This window comes from Egretta garzetta, unplaced genomic scaffold (assembly GCF_000687185.1).
Source record: "Egretta garzetta isolate BGI_Z169 unplaced genomic scaffold, ASM68718v1 scaffold498, whole genome shotgun sequence".
Classification (NCBI taxonomy): domain Eukaryota; kingdom Metazoa; phylum Chordata; class Aves; order Pelecaniformes; family Ardeidae; genus Egretta; species Egretta garzetta.
The window spans coordinates 113,726-129,266 of record NW_009260494.1 but is presented as its reverse complement, the minus strand read 5'-3'; the positions used below and the strand labels follow the sequence as shown (position 1 = coordinate 129,266).

The 15,541-nt window shown below is 50.3% G+C and overlaps 2 protein-coding genes across 4 annotated transcripts in view; one reads left to right on the top strand and one right to left on the bottom strand.

Annotated features, from left to right (window-relative positions):
• Positions 1-150: 150 nt before the first annotated feature.
• On the top strand, positions 151-3,854 carry SNF8 (SNF8 subunit of ESCRT-II). Of its 2 annotated transcripts, XM_009644386.2 has the most exons (7): positions 151-222; positions 778-916; positions 1,225-1,329; positions 2,054-2,126; positions 2,752-2,893; positions 3,061-3,135; positions 3,614-3,854. In XM_009644386.2, the coding sequence occupies exons 2-7, from the start codon at positions 778-780 to the stop codon at positions 3,749-3,751; spliced, it is 672 nt and encodes a 223-aa protein (XP_009642681.1). In that variant the 5' UTR covers positions 151-222; the 3' UTR covers positions 3,752-3,854. The 2 variants fall into 2 exon arrangements, with proteins under 2 accessions (XP_009642681.1, XP_035755807.1); XM_035899914.1 differs by lacking the exon at positions 3,614-3,854 and adding an exon at positions 3,178-3,589 and having other exon boundaries at positions 176-916; positions 3,061-3,147.
• Positions 3,855-3,903: 49 nt separating this feature from the next.
• UBE2Z (ubiquitin conjugating enzyme E2 Z) overlaps positions 3,904-15,541 on the bottom strand; it is a 16,273-nt gene continuing 4,635 nt past the window's right edge. The window contains exons 4-10 of one of the 2 annotated variants that reach the window (XR_004842712.1): positions 13,894-13,966; positions 11,923-12,110; positions 9,875-9,986; positions 9,157-9,269; positions 8,554-8,644; positions 6,331-6,711; positions 3,904-4,147 (exon numbers count right to left, since the gene is read on the bottom strand). Coding sequence is in view for 1 of the 2 variants with exons in the window: in XM_035899913.1 (XP_035755806.1) it covers positions 6,541-6,711; positions 8,554-8,644; positions 9,157-9,269; positions 9,875-9,986; positions 11,923-12,110; positions 13,894-13,966 (748 nt within the window). In the remaining variant the exon portion in view is untranslated. Of the gene's footprint in view, positions 4,148-4,173; positions 6,712-8,553; positions 8,645-9,156; positions 9,270-9,874; positions 9,987-11,922; positions 12,111-13,893; positions 13,967-15,541 lie in introns of those variants that run through there. The other variant, XM_035899913.1, reaches the window with a different exon arrangement.

Here is a 15,541-nt window from a genome sequence, read left to right as displayed (position 1 = left end):
TCCAAGCCCAGGGTGCCCCGAGCGTCCCAGCAGCCTCCCCGCTCGCCCGGGGCACCGGCCCCGTGTCCTCCTGCTTCACCCGCCTTTGAGGAGCATCTCCCGCGTCGGGTTTTGGTTCCCGGTCCCTCCGTCCTTCAGCACCGCCTCCACCGTCCCGTTTTCCTCCTGCAGGCGAAGTACAAGGAGCGAGGGACGGTCCTGGCCGAAGACCAGCTGGCCCAGGTGGGAGATCCGGAACAACCGCGGCTGGGGGCCCAGCCGCAAACCCGGGCTTCGTTTCCTCCTCTGCTTCGGTGTCCGGAGCGCTGTGCGCGAGCAGCGCGGGTAACGACGGCGCCCGCGAGGCTGCCTTTCCTCCAGAGAGCTGTGATGGTTGCTCCGGGTCTCGCTCTGCCTCCCTTCTCGAGACCCCAGCAACGTCTCACTTCTGTAGAACGGTTCCCACCCCACGTGCATCGCAGAATAGCTGCTGCCCCCCTTCCCAGCCTACCTCGTGGTTCAGAGCGGCCCTTTGCCTTGCCTTCTCTCCGCTGGTACTGGTTTGTATTCAGTGTTAGAAGTGTACGTGTGGAGAAGGCCGATTCCAGCGAGCCATTTTTATCTTGTTTCCTTCCTTTAAGGCCACTGGGGCCATCTGCACCGCGTGGGCAGCACGTCAGAGGCCCGAGCGTTTCGTGAGGACTCTGCTTGCTGAGTGCCTGTTGGGGGCTGCGTTTACAGAAAAACTGCACTGAACAAGTGTTAAGGCAGAAACGCTTCTCCGCAATTCTCTTTCAGATGTCTAAGCAGCTGGACATGTTTAAGACCAACTTAGAAGAGTTTGCCAGCAAACACAAGCAAGAGATCCGTAAGAACCCCGAGTTCCGGGTCCAGTTCCAGGACATGTGTGCCACAATCGGCGTGGATCCTTTGGCATGTGAGGAACAGGCACCGGGGTTGGTGACTGGGGATTCACCTCGCCGCTCTCATACTGTAAACAGCTCGCGGTGAAGCTGGAGTTTCCGTGAGGAAAGCTGATGCTGGTTTGATTCCTGGGGGTTAAGTTGGTGTAACGTACCTTTGGGTGTGGGGAAGACAGGTGGGGACACCCAGAATGGAGGCTCCTCATGGACAGACCTGAGGCCTCGCAGCCAGGCTGGCGAGCAGTCTGCTTCGCGCCGGTAGTTGTCGAGGGAGGGTGTTTCTGCCAGTGGTCCAATCGCTTTCCCCTTTCTCGCTTCACAGCCGGGAAAGGATTCTGGTCAGAGATGCTGGGAGTTGGAGACTTTTACTATGAACTGGGTGTGCAGATCATCGAAGTTTGCCTGGCCCTGAAACACAGGAACGGAGGTGAGGATCCCACCATGTCTGGTTTCTAGGAGGTACAGTGAATAGGAGGATGCCTTTTCCCTGTGGAAAACGAGTGGCGTGGCTCAGTGTAGTGTTTTTCACTAGATTTCACAAATTCCTGAGATGGCGGTTTTCTTCATTGTCCCCAAAAGCCTCACTTGGCTTGTACGACGTGATATAGCTGCACCGCTCGCGATCACCCACCTTCATCGATTCTACAGAAATCCAGCAGCCCTGCCCTGCCCAGTTAACAAAACTGTAACTCTCGGTGCCCGGGGAAGGGGCAGGGGTCGGTGACAATCCTGAGGGAGTACGAAACTGCTGAGTTACTGCTTTGAGCCTGGCAGTGGGATTGTCTCTAAAGGATCACAGCGACATCCAGAAGAGTTGGAATACCAGTGATAAGCACCCAATGAAAAGATAGAGGTTAACTCCAGAAGGGCAATCGGAGCGCAGGAATGGGCTACAGCAAAGCCGGCTGAAACTTGAGTCCAGTACATTTGTGGGAGAAGGCAACAGCTGCCTGCTGCGTGCTAGGTCTGGGAACAGAAGGGTCGGGATGCTTATCCCACCCAAGGCTTGATACTGGGAACAATGACCAGCCGCTTGTAAGGGAAGGCCGGGGCGAGCCAGGGGCAGATGCACAAAGGACTCGGCTGCTCGCGCTGGAGTCATCTTGTTGCTATGCAGTAACGCTTTCCTGTCTCCTTTTGTCGGCTCCTAGGTCTGATAACACTGGAAGAACTTCATCAGCAAGTGCTGAAGGGAAGGGGGAAGTTTGCTCAGGATGTCAGCCAGTGAGTGTCCGTGTATCGCAGGAGAGGGGAGTTGAGTAGCATTTGGGGAAGAAAAGGGGGTGACTTGAAGGTGCTGCTGTTAATTGGGACTCTAAATTTGAATTCTAGCAATGGAGCCACTTACACGTGATCCCCAATTAATGACTTAACCAGTTCAGAGGCAGCAGCGTGCTTTCCCTGGGAGCCCTCCAGCATAAAGGACTGTTGCCGTGAGCTGGAGGCAGTCCGTCCGTCCCCTGCAAGTCCAGCTCTGACCGCTGCAGCCTGCTGAAGCTGCTGCGGTCTCCTGAGCTGGAAGGCAGGCACTGATATGTGTCATTGCAGAAGCAGATTTTAGGTCACAACTCACCATGATCACTAATTGGGGCTGAATCATAAAGCTCAGGGGCTCCAAGCGTGTCTCTCATGCAGTCTGCACTTCTGAAGGGGGGCATGGATATGCAAACTAAATTAGTTTTTAAGATTTTTTTTTTCCAGCTGTTGATTACCTGAAACTGCAGCAAGCTCCAAGGAGCTATCGCTGCTCATAGCTTCTGCACGTCAAGTCTTCCTCATTTACAGAACGTAGCGTGCAGTTTGAGAGAGGCTCTCGCTTTAAAGCCTTGCATTGACCTCTGCTTCTCAGGGATGATCTCCTTCGTGCAATCAAGAAGCTGAAGGTCTTGGGGAATGGCTTTGGGATTATCCCTGTTGGTGGGACGTATCTGATCCAGTCTGTACCAGCTGAACTGAACATGGATCACACTGTCGTCTTGCAGCTGGCAGAGGTACTGAGCCAAAAGACTTTAAAATACAACCACCTTGAAAAAAACCTTACTGCTTCCATGACAAGGAGCTGTGATTAGACCAGGCTGACAGGCAAAACTGTCCCCACTCTGCTAAACTATGGACTTAAGTTGATGATAAGCACACAGTCTTTTTCCTCTCATTTCAGAAAAAGGGCTACGTAACAGTCAGTGAGATCAGATCCAGCCTGAAGTGGGAGACGGAACGTGCAAAGCAAGTGCTGGTACGTATGAAGGTCTCTTGTGGGCAGTGGAGTTCCATGAAGGTCTCTTGTGGGCAGTGGAGTTCCATGACAGCCTGGTGGCTGCTCCCACAGCCCTGCGGCAGATGGGAGTGCCGGGGATGCGTTATCACGGCATGCGTGGGGGATCCTAAGCTCGCTGGTAGAGCAAAGGTGGAGTACACACTGTGTAAAGGTAGGCTGAGGAAAGCAGGACCTCAGAAGCTGCAGATATTCCTGTGGCTTCCCTGATCCCCATTAAAACTCAAATCTTGTTAGCTCGGGTCCTACACAGACGTGCATGGTGGGCGTGGCTGGATGTCTGAACTATAACTTCTCCTGGTCAAGCTGAGTAAAAAATAATTGTAGCCCAAGTTCTACACCTTCCCTTACCCTAGAATGAAGGCGGGGTCAGGCTGCTATTGTGAATGGCCTCTCAGCCAGTTAAGTTTCACTCACGGTTTCCACTCTGTTTGTATAGGAACACTTGCTGAAGGAAGGAATGGCCTGGCTGGATACGCAGGCAGCAGGAGAACCTCAGTACTGGCTGCCTGCTCTCTTTACAGAGCTGTACTCTCAGGAAATCACTCCAGAGGAAGCCAAGGAGGCAATACCTTGACTGCTATGTGTTCTGTGCCTGTATATAACTCTTCTTGTGGGGTTACTTGCACATCACCTGAAACACAGGGACAGCGGACTTGAAATAAAAGTTTCGTAAAGAGTGTCTAGCTTGAGAAGTTGAATAGGCCTAATTCATACTTGCTTACCTCTGAATTTGCTCCTCTGTTGTGGGTGGAAGTGACACTTACCACTACAAACAACTAATTTTCTTCTTCCTGTGACAAGGTAATTATCTAAGCTGCAACTGCAGTCTCAGAGGATGCAAGTGTGACCCCGAGTAAAGAATCTCGGAGCCAGCAGTGACACCAAGGAACTGTTGTGTAGTTCTCTCTGCTCTGTGAATGAGTCGTTGTTCCACTAAGGAGTACCACAGTCTAGATTCAGCCAAAACAAACTTTATTGCACAAAAAAAAAAAATCTTATGTACAATAGTATATAAACAAGGTATCTTAGAGTGACTCTTGTGCATATATTTTCAACTCAATTAGGTCTAAAAATCTGTTGCTAAAACATCTCTGCCTAGAGCAGTCATCTGAGGATTGTCACTTTGAAATGGAAACATTCAGAAATGGAAGGACAGACAACATTAGAGCTATAAAACTAATACTTCTCTTGTACAGCCACATGCTAGTTATGTGAATAGTGTCCACAATAAGGCATTTTCTTGTTCCGTTGTATCGGTGGATGGTAACGCCACATGCATCACAAACGGATTTCAGAACCAGCTCTGCCTTGGGAAGGCAGCAGAGTCACAGCTCTACCCACAATGCTACCGAATGGTGAAAAACAACGTGACATTTACAATGGGATTAAAGAGGCGGCGAAGTAGCGCGCAGCTCAGGGCTTCTCGGGAGACCCCTCTGCCTCCCCGAGACCTCATTTCCAGGTGAACCCCGCTTTATTTACTCTCACCTAGCATATGTGTTGAGCGAGTCCTATGTAAGTTCAGCTTTCCCTCGAGGGAAGACAGGGTTTAAGTCTAAATCAAGCCAATGACAGACCGAGGGGAGTTTGCTTGCTAAAGGGAAAAAACGGTTCTTAAGTTGATAAATGGCACCTTAACAATTGGGAAATGTTTCCACCTTTCAGCTTTTCAGAACTGCTTAAGCAGCAATGTGCAGGCTTCTGAGTTCTGCAAGAGTTGATCTAAATCACAGAGACCGAAAATAATTCAGTGACGCATGGGGCATTGCCTTTCTGTACAGCACATGGCAGGGGTCTTTCTTTTGGCCCCTCTATTCTGCACTTTTTTTAGAACAAAGGTGACCACGTTGGAAGTTCTCCCACCACCACCAGGAGTCTGAAGCAGGGCTGAGCTGGTGGGAAGGTGTTTAAAGAAACTGGGAGAGGGCCCAGGACAATGTGCAACTTTGTGCTTAGCTTTCTATCAAAGCTCCCGTAAAAATAATAATAAAAAAGTAGATTAAGCTCTTTATCAACAAAACATTATACTGCTCCAATCAATCATCACCAGGCTCATTTACCTGGAGAAACTGGGTATTCCACCTCCACCCGAGTTACACGGAATACACCTTTGATGTATTGGCACTCGCAGCCAGCAGCCACCTCTCCGAGAGGCCGGCCTTCCCTCACAGTAAAAAGCTGCTGTTTAAAGCGTTCAAAGCACTGAAGTGTTAAACTTTACGACACTCGGCTAGCTTGCGCTCGGCCAAGTTTGGCAAAGGAATTTGTCCGTGACAAGGCGTACACCTCTGAAGAACTCCACCCAGGAACAGTGGCTTCCTTAGCTAGAATTGCCCCTTATTCTAGCGTGTCAATCTGACAGGTCAGGGTAGCAGCGGGGAGTGAGGTGGCAGGAGGAAGAAGGGAGGAAAAATAAAACATTACACTGAGTAGAGAGGTGGAAAGCAAAGAGTACTTCAGTTAAGGAAACAAAACAGCTCTGTTTAGAGCAGCCAGAATAAAATATTTCTAGAATGCTAAATTCAAATCAACACCTTAAAAAAATAATACACAAACTGGACTTATTTTTAAGTGTTCCCCCCATCTCTGACCGAGGATTTTCTCACCCTCCCTTCCCCAAAAGGCCAGGATGAACACACCTGCACTCGATTTATGGATTCTTGCAGTTTCCGCTTTTCACCTGCCCCTTTGTGCCTGAAGTCTCACTGGATGAAGTCACCCAGGGCTTGAGTAAAGCTTTCAGAAAGGAGCCCAGATTCCACCACTGCTCTTTTATCTTTGGTCTGTCTAGAACAGTGTCTAGAAGAAAGACATCAGGTAGATGGGCTCCACAGAGCAGAGAGGCTCCATCTCTCCCAACCCGCACAAAAAGGTTTCGCCCGGGCACACGGTGCGCGGGCCCTGTCACACCCTGGACTCATCGAAGTGCTCCCACACCTACAGCTCCACGTTCAGCATGGCCCCAGGGAAGGGCTCACTGTCTAGGAACAGAAAAGCTGTAAAGAGGATTTGCAGTCTAGATCTCATTCTTTAATCAAATGGAGAATAAAAAAAAAACCAAACAAACAAAAAAAAAAAAAAAAACAACCAGTGTAGGTGTTTCCAAAAAATAACCTGACGCCACATGCTCCAGCTTTCTAGCATAGTAAGTACCTTTTAAGAGTAGCCTGTCACAAGCTTGGCTTTGTCTAGCATGAAGTCTTCTCGTTCAGCGTTATCCACCAGAGCAGTAAAAGGAGACAGAAGATATCCCGCAGTTTTCTCTGCTCTGGCATCGATTTGGTTGTCGAGTCTGTCAGGGGTACTCTAGAGCGTGAAGACAGAACATCCCCATGGCTTGGCCTCTCCACTGTTAACGCAGCTCTAAGCTTTAGAGCAACCTTGAATGTCTGTCTCTGTCTCAGAGGAACTGCTCTCAGAGTCTATTTCTGTATTCTCCTGCTGGTGTTTCTCTTGCACCTTCTGCCGAATGCCTTGCAAACGCACTAATAGGGACTGATAGTCAAAGTGGCCTCGTTTTTCACCAAAAGGATCCTGGAAGAAAACCGTAGATAAGCCTGTTAATACAGACCATTATCCTGCTGGCAAGAGGCAGAAAGGAAAAAGCCATATCGTAACTGGGCAACAAATGGTCAAAGACTTAAGGGTTAAATCCCATCTTATGACAGAAAGGGCCCTAAACTTTCCATTGTCATGGCAGAGGTTGAAGACTGAAGATAATTTCTGTTTGGAGTCTCTTTTGGGAAACCTTACAAACCCAAGCAAACTTCGAAAGGCCGGGAAGACATGGGTTGGATTTCTAGTAGCAGCTTTGAGGAAGGGAACTACTTCAAAGATTTGGTCTCAGGCCCGCTCCAAGGAGGCAGGGAAAACATTACAAATGAAAGCCCCTAAAACCCAGAGGCCGGAGACTTGACCACACTTTATATTAGTGCTACAGACCCTTTCCAAATGAAAGCATCACTATTCTTATTGTAAATCAAGGCCCCCAGCTGAGATGTAGCCAAATCAGAGGCAAGAAAGTCTTTGGAAATTATATAATATTTGCTGCTTTTATCCCCGTCCCAGGTCAAAGACACATTGCTAGGGCTATACGAGGTGATGGTGGAGTTTAGGCTGTCCTGTCTGATGGGAACCTCTGGTACAAGCCCACACGTGGCCCCAGAGTTAACAAGACAGCACATCTGGCAAGCACTCCACCGATACAGAGCCTGGAGTGACTGTATTTGAAATACAGGGCAACGAAGACAACAATGCAATCTCTCCAGCACGTTGTGTTCACGCTTGCTGCACTACTATTTACAAGTGAGCAGAAAACAGATCACAGCAGTGAGTGTCTCTGGGAACTGAACACAACACAGTCCCAGGCCACAGTCCATAAACCCATGGAGGAAGCAACCGAGCCCTGGCTCCCTGAAGAATAAACAAGAGCGGGCCACACCTGACAGTCCTCTGATGTCACCAAACTTCACTACACAGCCTTCAGTTCAGTGCTCTCTGCAGGCACAGACCTTCCTTATGGGAATTTCTCACTCCAAACACCAACTCTCCTGCTCTGGGAGTGCTTTCAATTAATGAATTACACCGCCAGTGAAGGCACTGACAGGAAAAAAGGGCTCGGAGACACAAGATCATTAAATCAGCCACCTCCATCTTTTCTTAGCAGTGGAATTTCTCAATGAGTCAGACAAGAGGTGGCTGATGAGGGCGGAAGACACATCTGTTCATACGCAAATAGCTTGGCAATTCTTTAAAGTCTACTTTCCTGCAGAAACAAGCTCCTGTATTCAACCTGTCTAGATGTGTCTGCCGTATTGTCACTCTTCCCCACCCCTTCCTCCTCCAGTAACTTTTCGCTCAGTCAGCCACTTTCAATCTCATCTGACAGAACAAGGAGTGTCAGAGAAAAGTTCCTACCTGTTGTATGAGCAAAGGAACCTCAGGAAGAGAGAAACTCTACCAGTGACCCAACAGGAAAATACGGCAAATGGAGTTCAGTTGCCACCAGCACGGAATAACCTGCATGTGCCCTCCCTGGCTTAGCACCAAATCCACATGAAAACAAACCGTACCGGTTCCACTGCTGAAAGAAGTACCTGCTTGCCTGGAGAGTGCCTCAGGTCCAGCACTCCGAGAAGTCTAACAGCCTTGCACACACCACGTGCACACTCTGAGCTTGGGGAAGGTAGTGTTTTAGCCACAGGAACGCCTCAGGTCTCAGTTTCACGGGTGATTCAAAGTTGGAATCCACATTTCATAGAAAAGATCCGGATCCACGCCATGTACCCCTAGGTGCTGCACATTGTTGTTTGTCACTAAGCACACACCCTTATCTAAGGCAGTGTGTTATCAACAAGAAGATTGTCTGCCACCCACCTGCATCGTCTGTCCTTGCAGATAAAGTCTCTCTTTACACACCCCTTCATAGAAGTCGTAGTATTCCATGAAGGATTTCTCCATTACACCCCTGAACGCAACGAGAGAGCAAACAGTCAACACAAAATGACAGTGTTACAACGGCCACATCACCCAGGATCACCCCATCCCACCAAACTCCAGTTCCTGGAATCAGGGTGGACACCCATAGAGGGTGTCCCAGAGAACTAACAGAGTACAGCGAGGCAGGACACAGAGCGAAACCAATTGCAGCATCAGTACAGCTGAAGAGATCCTGCACGCCTTTCCACAACAGCTGTGCTCCCCTCCCTCCGAGATGTTTTTTTTCCCCCCCCATAAGACAAGGCACGTTTATACTCAAACACAAGTCAGAGGATGCAGCCACTGTGCACATTAACGCAGCCTTTGTCAATGCACGGCTCCAGGGCTCCCCACAGATGCAGCCATCCACTTCAGGGGAAACAAAGCGACTAGGCAGAGTTAAAGACTTGCTCTTCCCTGGAGCAACTCTCAGGAAGGGCGGACAGAGAAGTTTATTTTGCTTCCCCACACCCACTTTCTCATGCTCCCTCCATTCCATACCGTAACGGCTCAGGACAGGGACACTTTCCTTCCAGCATGTCGCACACTGCTACCCGGATGGTCTCGTGCCGAATGCACTCATTGTAGTTCTTGCTGTCCCCAGGGTGCCTCTCCTGGAAATGGAATTTGGGCCAGTGAGTCCAGGCGACTGCAAGGGCTCTTCGTCTCTCCCTCCTGGGCTCAATGAATTTTACCAGTGCACAAACCCACTACGGCTTTTTCTGTTCTATGTACGCCGAGTTAATCTATACTGCAAATGAAAAGCTGGCAAGATTTTACACGTCTCCAGAGCCTCAGACTCACACAGCTGCGGAGACAGGTCAACTGATAAAGTTAGCACAGAAACCCCTCTCCGAGATGCTGGAAACCATGAAAACCTGAGCAGTTTGGTTCCTGCGAGACAATATGTCCCAAGGAAGCCATTTCGGGAGTTGCGTGGCAGAGAAATGAAGAGCCATCCCATCTCCCCAGCAATTTCTCAAATGCCTCTTGTTCTTCTGTTACCTTACACATACATGAGCTAAGCAGCCTCCGGTTCAGAGCTGGCTTGCAACTCCCCCTCAAGCTCTGAGCAGAGGCAGAGCAAGCTGGAAAAGAGCCAAGCAACATAACCTACTTTTGTCCCCGTTTCCAGAATGGGATTTGCCACCAGGAGCAAGGTGTGGAGGGAAGAGACAGATCGCTGCAGAACCAGAGATGATCCACCTCAAACTCTCACCTGCTCAAAGCCGGGTTCATTGTGATAGGGGTTCTCAGTCATCAGAGACTGGATGGAGATGAGGACTGAAGAGATACTCTGTGCTGGGCTCCATGCAGGCCCGGTCCAAGTGCTGAGGCATTAAAACAGAAAAGCATCAATTAACAACGCAGGACCGGCCTAGTGAGCACCATCCCTCCAGCCGCCAAAGATCAGAAAGCTTGGGAACCACATCTCCACCTTACAGAAATGTGACAGGAAAAGAAACAGCTGCTGCAGATATAGAAAGCACTGGACCCTGAGAAAGTTTTCAGGGCCAAAGTAGTTTATTCTCTCAACCACATGAGTACTTTAGCTCTAGGAAGACAAGAGAGGCTGGTAAACTTCACTGCACCCAGGGCATCACCCAAGAGCTGAGGGACAGTAACATTTCTAAGCATTTTACAGGGCACTTTAGAGCTATGGCTATCGTCCCGCACAGCGGCCTGGAGCAACACAAGCTACCAGCACTACCGTAGGTCAAAACCAACAACTCGTAAGACCCGAAATCTGATTTTCAGGACCCAAACAAGACCATCACTTGTGCAGTCTGTAATGCAGACACTCATCACAAGGACTGCCATCGAAAGCACTAACGGGATGCTCCGCTATAGGAATAAGGTGCCTGTTTCATACACACAGGGTAGCAAAAACCTCTGCACAGAACAGCATAAGCAGAAAAAGCTGTTCTGCTGCTCGCCCTTAATATCCTAGCTCCAGATACAGACCTGTCTCCCTGTGAGCTGAACAAGGATGCGCTGACCCACATATGCTCTTCCTAAATCCTTTCATTTGCAGCTCCCTCTGCAATTCCCAGTTCTGCTAAGGCTGAGGCTCTTTGTTCACCCTTCAATAATTTAGCTTCCATGCCGGGGCTACAATTGCATGAGCGATAAGGCAGCTTGCGTGGGAGCTGCTGGGCATTCAGACCCCTGAGATATGGACGTGCCCTACACATCTCAGTGCTCTGCAGGCATTGGCATCCAGCTGGCTGGATCAGGACGACTCCTGTGCTGAGGAAGGTGTTTCCCAGCACAACGTTTCTCTCTAGCAGCCCCGAGGCCAGTATCTATCAGCTGATGGGTATCAGCTACTTGGACCAACTTCAGTGTAAGTGGCTCATGCACAACGCTGCTGAAACCATCCCAGCAAAGGCAGCCTTACAATCACAGCAGCGCTCAGACCCCTGTTGATTGATCAAAGCCCTGCAGCAGCTCAAGCCCTCACTGCCCCTTCCTCACCTGGCTGACGTTCCTCCCTCTCTGCAGCAGAAGGAACTACAGACTAGCACCCCAGCTGCACCAGTTCAGAGGCTCAGCAAAAGCCTTCCTTTACTGGCACCTGAAACTGTCACAGCTGGGGTTGGGAATCTTACACCACGGCCAGGCTTCCTCTGGCAGAGCCGAAAGAACCATTCAGTCAACCAGGACTTTCACGTGTTTGAAAATCAAGCAGGTGAATAAAAGCATTTGCAGCAGTGGAGCCTGTTTGAACAGGCAGCACGGGAGCAGTGCTTGGAAATCATTACACCCACCGCTCAGCCCCACACACTATGTGTAGGTGGAAGCCCAGAGCAGTCAAATGGCTCTCAAGGAAGTTCTTAGCGGCTTTTAATTTTTTTTTTATTTATTTTTAAACCCACACAGAGAGAGGAAATTAAAACCACAAAAACCTACATTCAATGTTAAGGATCAGGCTGCAAAGCGCAAAAGCAGAAGAAACGCGGTGCTCGGGCTGAGGCTTTGCAAGGGGAAGCAGGAGAAAAGCGGCAGCGTCCACTGAACTTCGTGCTTCCCCTGCTCCGTCCTCAGGTGCTTTTAAAGACAAGTTAGACTCTTATTTCGGTAGAGGACTTTGTGCTGCTTTACGAGACTGACTCTGTACACGACTTCACAGAAGCATAAAGGTGCATCCAAGCACAGGTCTGGGGCAAGATCAGGGCACAACGCGCTGAGAAGGATGCGTGAGGCAGAATACAGCCTGCAGCCACCTCCTGATTTCCCATCAAAACAGCCAAAGTCTCCTCTTACCCTAGAATACTCAGGCAGACTTTCCCATTGCGGTAGAAGTTGGGGTTAAACCTCACTGTGTTATTTCCCGTTGTCATCAGTTTGACCCTTGGTGGGTGGATGGGATAATCTGGAGGACAGCGAAACAGGAACAAGAAGAAACCCCCTTCATAAGGCGTGTCAAATGGGCCTGTGATCAATGCATGAATCTGGAAAACAAAAGCCCGTCTTGCGCACCATTTCAAAATTGTGCAGCACCGTCAAATCCTCAACAAAGCCAACCGAAGGCAAGAAATCTCCACCCAGGCAGCAGCACGGAGGCAGCGTCTTCCACGAGCACACGCCATGTGCAGGCCATACCTCACCCTCCCTCCCTCCCTCCCTCGTTAGCCAGAGCCGCTGCTGCGCACTTCTCTCCCCTCTGCCACACTCAATGTGCAAAGCAGGTTTCCAACGCAAGGTTTGGCCAGAGTCCACAACAGCTGCCTCCCATACATCTCCATACAGTCCAAACCAGACTGAATCACAGTTCAGCTGGTAAGCTCTGCTTAAAAAAAAAAAAAAAAAAAATTCAAATATGAAAAAAATTCTAATTTTAGAAGGAAAAAAATTTCAGAATTTCTGCCAAAACTAGAGCATTTCTCAATTTTATGGTCTCGTGTTGATTTGGTCTTATTAAAACCAATCACTCAATTTCCTCTGCCAGGATCTGAAATTAAGGCCCTATTCTCCCCATGCTAATTACCCTCAAAGATCCCAATTGCATACCAGGAAATCTACTCCCTTTGGGCTGTTAGGGAAGCTTGCTCCCCAGGTGATCCAAGCAGTCTCCCTTAACAGCCTCCCACCTCCCCAGGACTGCAGTTAAAGGCGCCAAGGCTGGCGTTCTGCAAACCCACGCGTCCCTTGAAGGGCATTTTGGCACCTTCAGCTACCACCGCTGAGGGAAGCCAGAGGTTAAGTGCCCCAGGTGGGAGCTGGTGGCGCAGACACTCCCTTTGCGCTGCCTCCAAAAACCCGGGGGCCCTGAGCCAGGCAGGCGCTTACATGGGGGGAATCTGGAGGATGCCACATTTGTCAGGGGGGTGGGAGAAGTGCGCAGCAGAGGGAAAACCAAAGTAACCTCACGCATGCAGGACTCTCAGAAACCAGCACAGCCAGACCAGGTGACACTGGCTGGAGAAAGGGCAGCGCCAGCCAAGAAACACACTGGCTCAAGAACACCCTTTGAGCAACCTCTGCCTCCCAGCTCGCCGCGCTCTCTCTGACATAATTGGAAATTCCCAGTCCTGGAAAACCCCAAGAGCCAGGAGGGGAAGAACCGGGGCAGGAGAGGCTGTAAGCATGCCCATGTCCCTGGAGAGTGAGTCTGCAGGAGGTGATGGGGTGGGAGCGGCTGCGTGGGTCAGACCTGCACACGACCCTGGTACCGATGAGAACCCAGCGGGCAGCTCCCCAGCAGCACAGGGCCAGCGTGCAGGGACACGTCCCTCTGCCAGCTCACAATCAAACACCTCCAAGTTCCACAGGCGGAATATAGTTATTGCTACAGCACTGCTTGTGGCTAATGGACATCTCTCATTTCCAGCCTCTCTGAGAAGCCCCCCGTGGCCAACAGCTTTCCACGGAGCACTCTCTTCTTTGAGCTGCTCTATTGTTTTCAAGCATCAGTAGGACTTAATGAGCTGGATGAGCATCCCGTTGGTTCACAGGGCCACTAAAGCAGAGCTGGCTTTACCTGTGGAAGCTCCTCAGATCCCTGTGATGGTATCTCCCCACAGAGCCAGTTCCCTTGAGAGCCTCCTCCCATTTCAAATGCAGCCCATCTCAATGTCACCAAGAAAAGTGGAGCCTCGTTATGCTCTTGCAAGACTCACCCTGACTTCTCTCAAAACATTAAGGGAATATTCCATTTGGGCAAACCCTTAAAGCAGCCATCACAGCAACATACAGAAAGGCGGAAAGTTGAAGCAGCTCCAAATCTTCTCTTACCTTGGTCATGTCGTGGGGATCAGGCACAACAAACATTCCTGGGGGCGGTTCCTTGTAAATGGACATGATATCCCTGAACAAAGGAAACAGGAATTAGTCAAGATCTCCCTTGGCATTCATCAGCCCTTGAGGCACAGAACGTTCTAGATGACAAATCTGTGCAGGGATGCAAAGAGACAGACTCTTAAGATAGAAACTCGCGACTCGTAAAGAGCTAGACATTTTTCTTTTGCCTCTGACTGTTTTCTGGCTGAGCTCTTTCAACTTATCCCCAAAACCAGCTGAGGCATTGCAAGAGCACAAGCAGCATTCAATGAATTGATATGCGAGGCACCAGACCAAGCGCACCTTGACTATCTGCTGCCTCCTACTTTACCAGAGCTGGGCTCCAGTGCACAAAACTTCAACCATAAACTTCCCCCAAGGTAGTCCTTTAAAAGTTCTCTCAGGTAAATTTTGTTGTTTCAAGGATGACTTCCCTGCCTTCACACTCAGACTGTTTACAGGATCCCTTTCCTACACCCAGTCATTTGTTTTCCCCAAACATACCGTGACTCAACCGCCTTTGAGAACGTTACTGCTCTGACAAATTTGGGTTTAATCAGACAGCGGGTTCAAGTGTAGTTAGGATGCATACACACACAGAGGACTTGATCCTAAGGAAACAAGGCTGTTCCCTTAGGAACGTGGGCTAAATGAACTGAGGAGTATCAAATCGCCTACAATTCCATGCAGATTCCAGATAAACCAGATAGCACCCATTACCTTTCTTCGCCAAAAAATGGTCCCTCCCATAATTGGAGCTGCGCCAAGCTCCAGGACAAGCTCCCACTCAACCTTCCCATTTGGGAAGCAACCGGAGTTCAGAGAGGTTTCAGGGCGAGAGCAAGCGCAAGAGCAATAGGAGAGCCTCGCCTTCTGCCTACCGTTACAAAGCCAGTGCTTTTGGCGTTTGGATTGGAAAGTGCCCAGATATCTGGTGCCATCTTTGGAAGGCACGATACAAGCTCTAGAACAAGGATGAGCAAGAGCCTGGCAGGCAGTGATACTTGCTCCGAAGGAAGAGGAAGAACGTGTTGGAACAGTGCCAGCATGTCTAACAATACCAGACCGTATTGCTCATTACATCAAAGGCTATCGTATCAACATGTCACGTTTAACCAGATGATCCTTTAAAGAGCCAGAGCAGCCACACGGGTGGGCACCAGCGGGAAGGAGCATCACTGCAGGCAGGTATAGGACAAACATCTTAACTTGACTGTCAGTGGGGACTGAGAAGCCCGCCGGCCTCTCCGTTAACAGCAGCACCTCTGAGGAGCAGCCCGTGATGCCGAGGGCGGGATGACAGCCAGGCACCAAGGAGCTCTGCTGCCAAACGCCCCAGCAACAGCAAACAGAGAGAGAGACCCGGGCTGGCGGCACAGGGGCCCAGGGCTCCGGGGCAGGCGAGGTGCGAGGCTCCATCCTCACCCAAGCACCCGGGCACGGAGAGTCCCGGGCCACAGGGAGGGGCCAGGGCCTGTCCCCGTCCCCAAGCCGGGCCTCCAGGACCGCTGCTGAGGGCACGGCGAGGCCCGGGGGACAGTTACCGCCCCGAGGGTACCGGGGCTGAGCTCCGCCGCGTTACGAGCCCGGCTCCGGGCCCGCT

Bases quoted from the DNA above. Each gene is read 5' to 3' on its own strand.
- SNF8 (XM_035899914.1), top strand. From the start codon at position 778: ATGTCTAAGCAGCTGGACATGTTTAAGACCAACTTAGAAGAGTTTGCC. The intron at 917-1,224 runs GTGAGGAACAGG...CTCGCTTCACAG, and splicing joins CGGCGTGGATCCTTTGGCAT to CCGGGAAAGGATTCTGGTCA. The intron at 1,330-2,053 runs GTGAGGATCCCA...GTCGGCTCCTAG, and splicing joins CCTGAAACACAGGAACGGAG to GTCTGATAACACTGGAAGAA.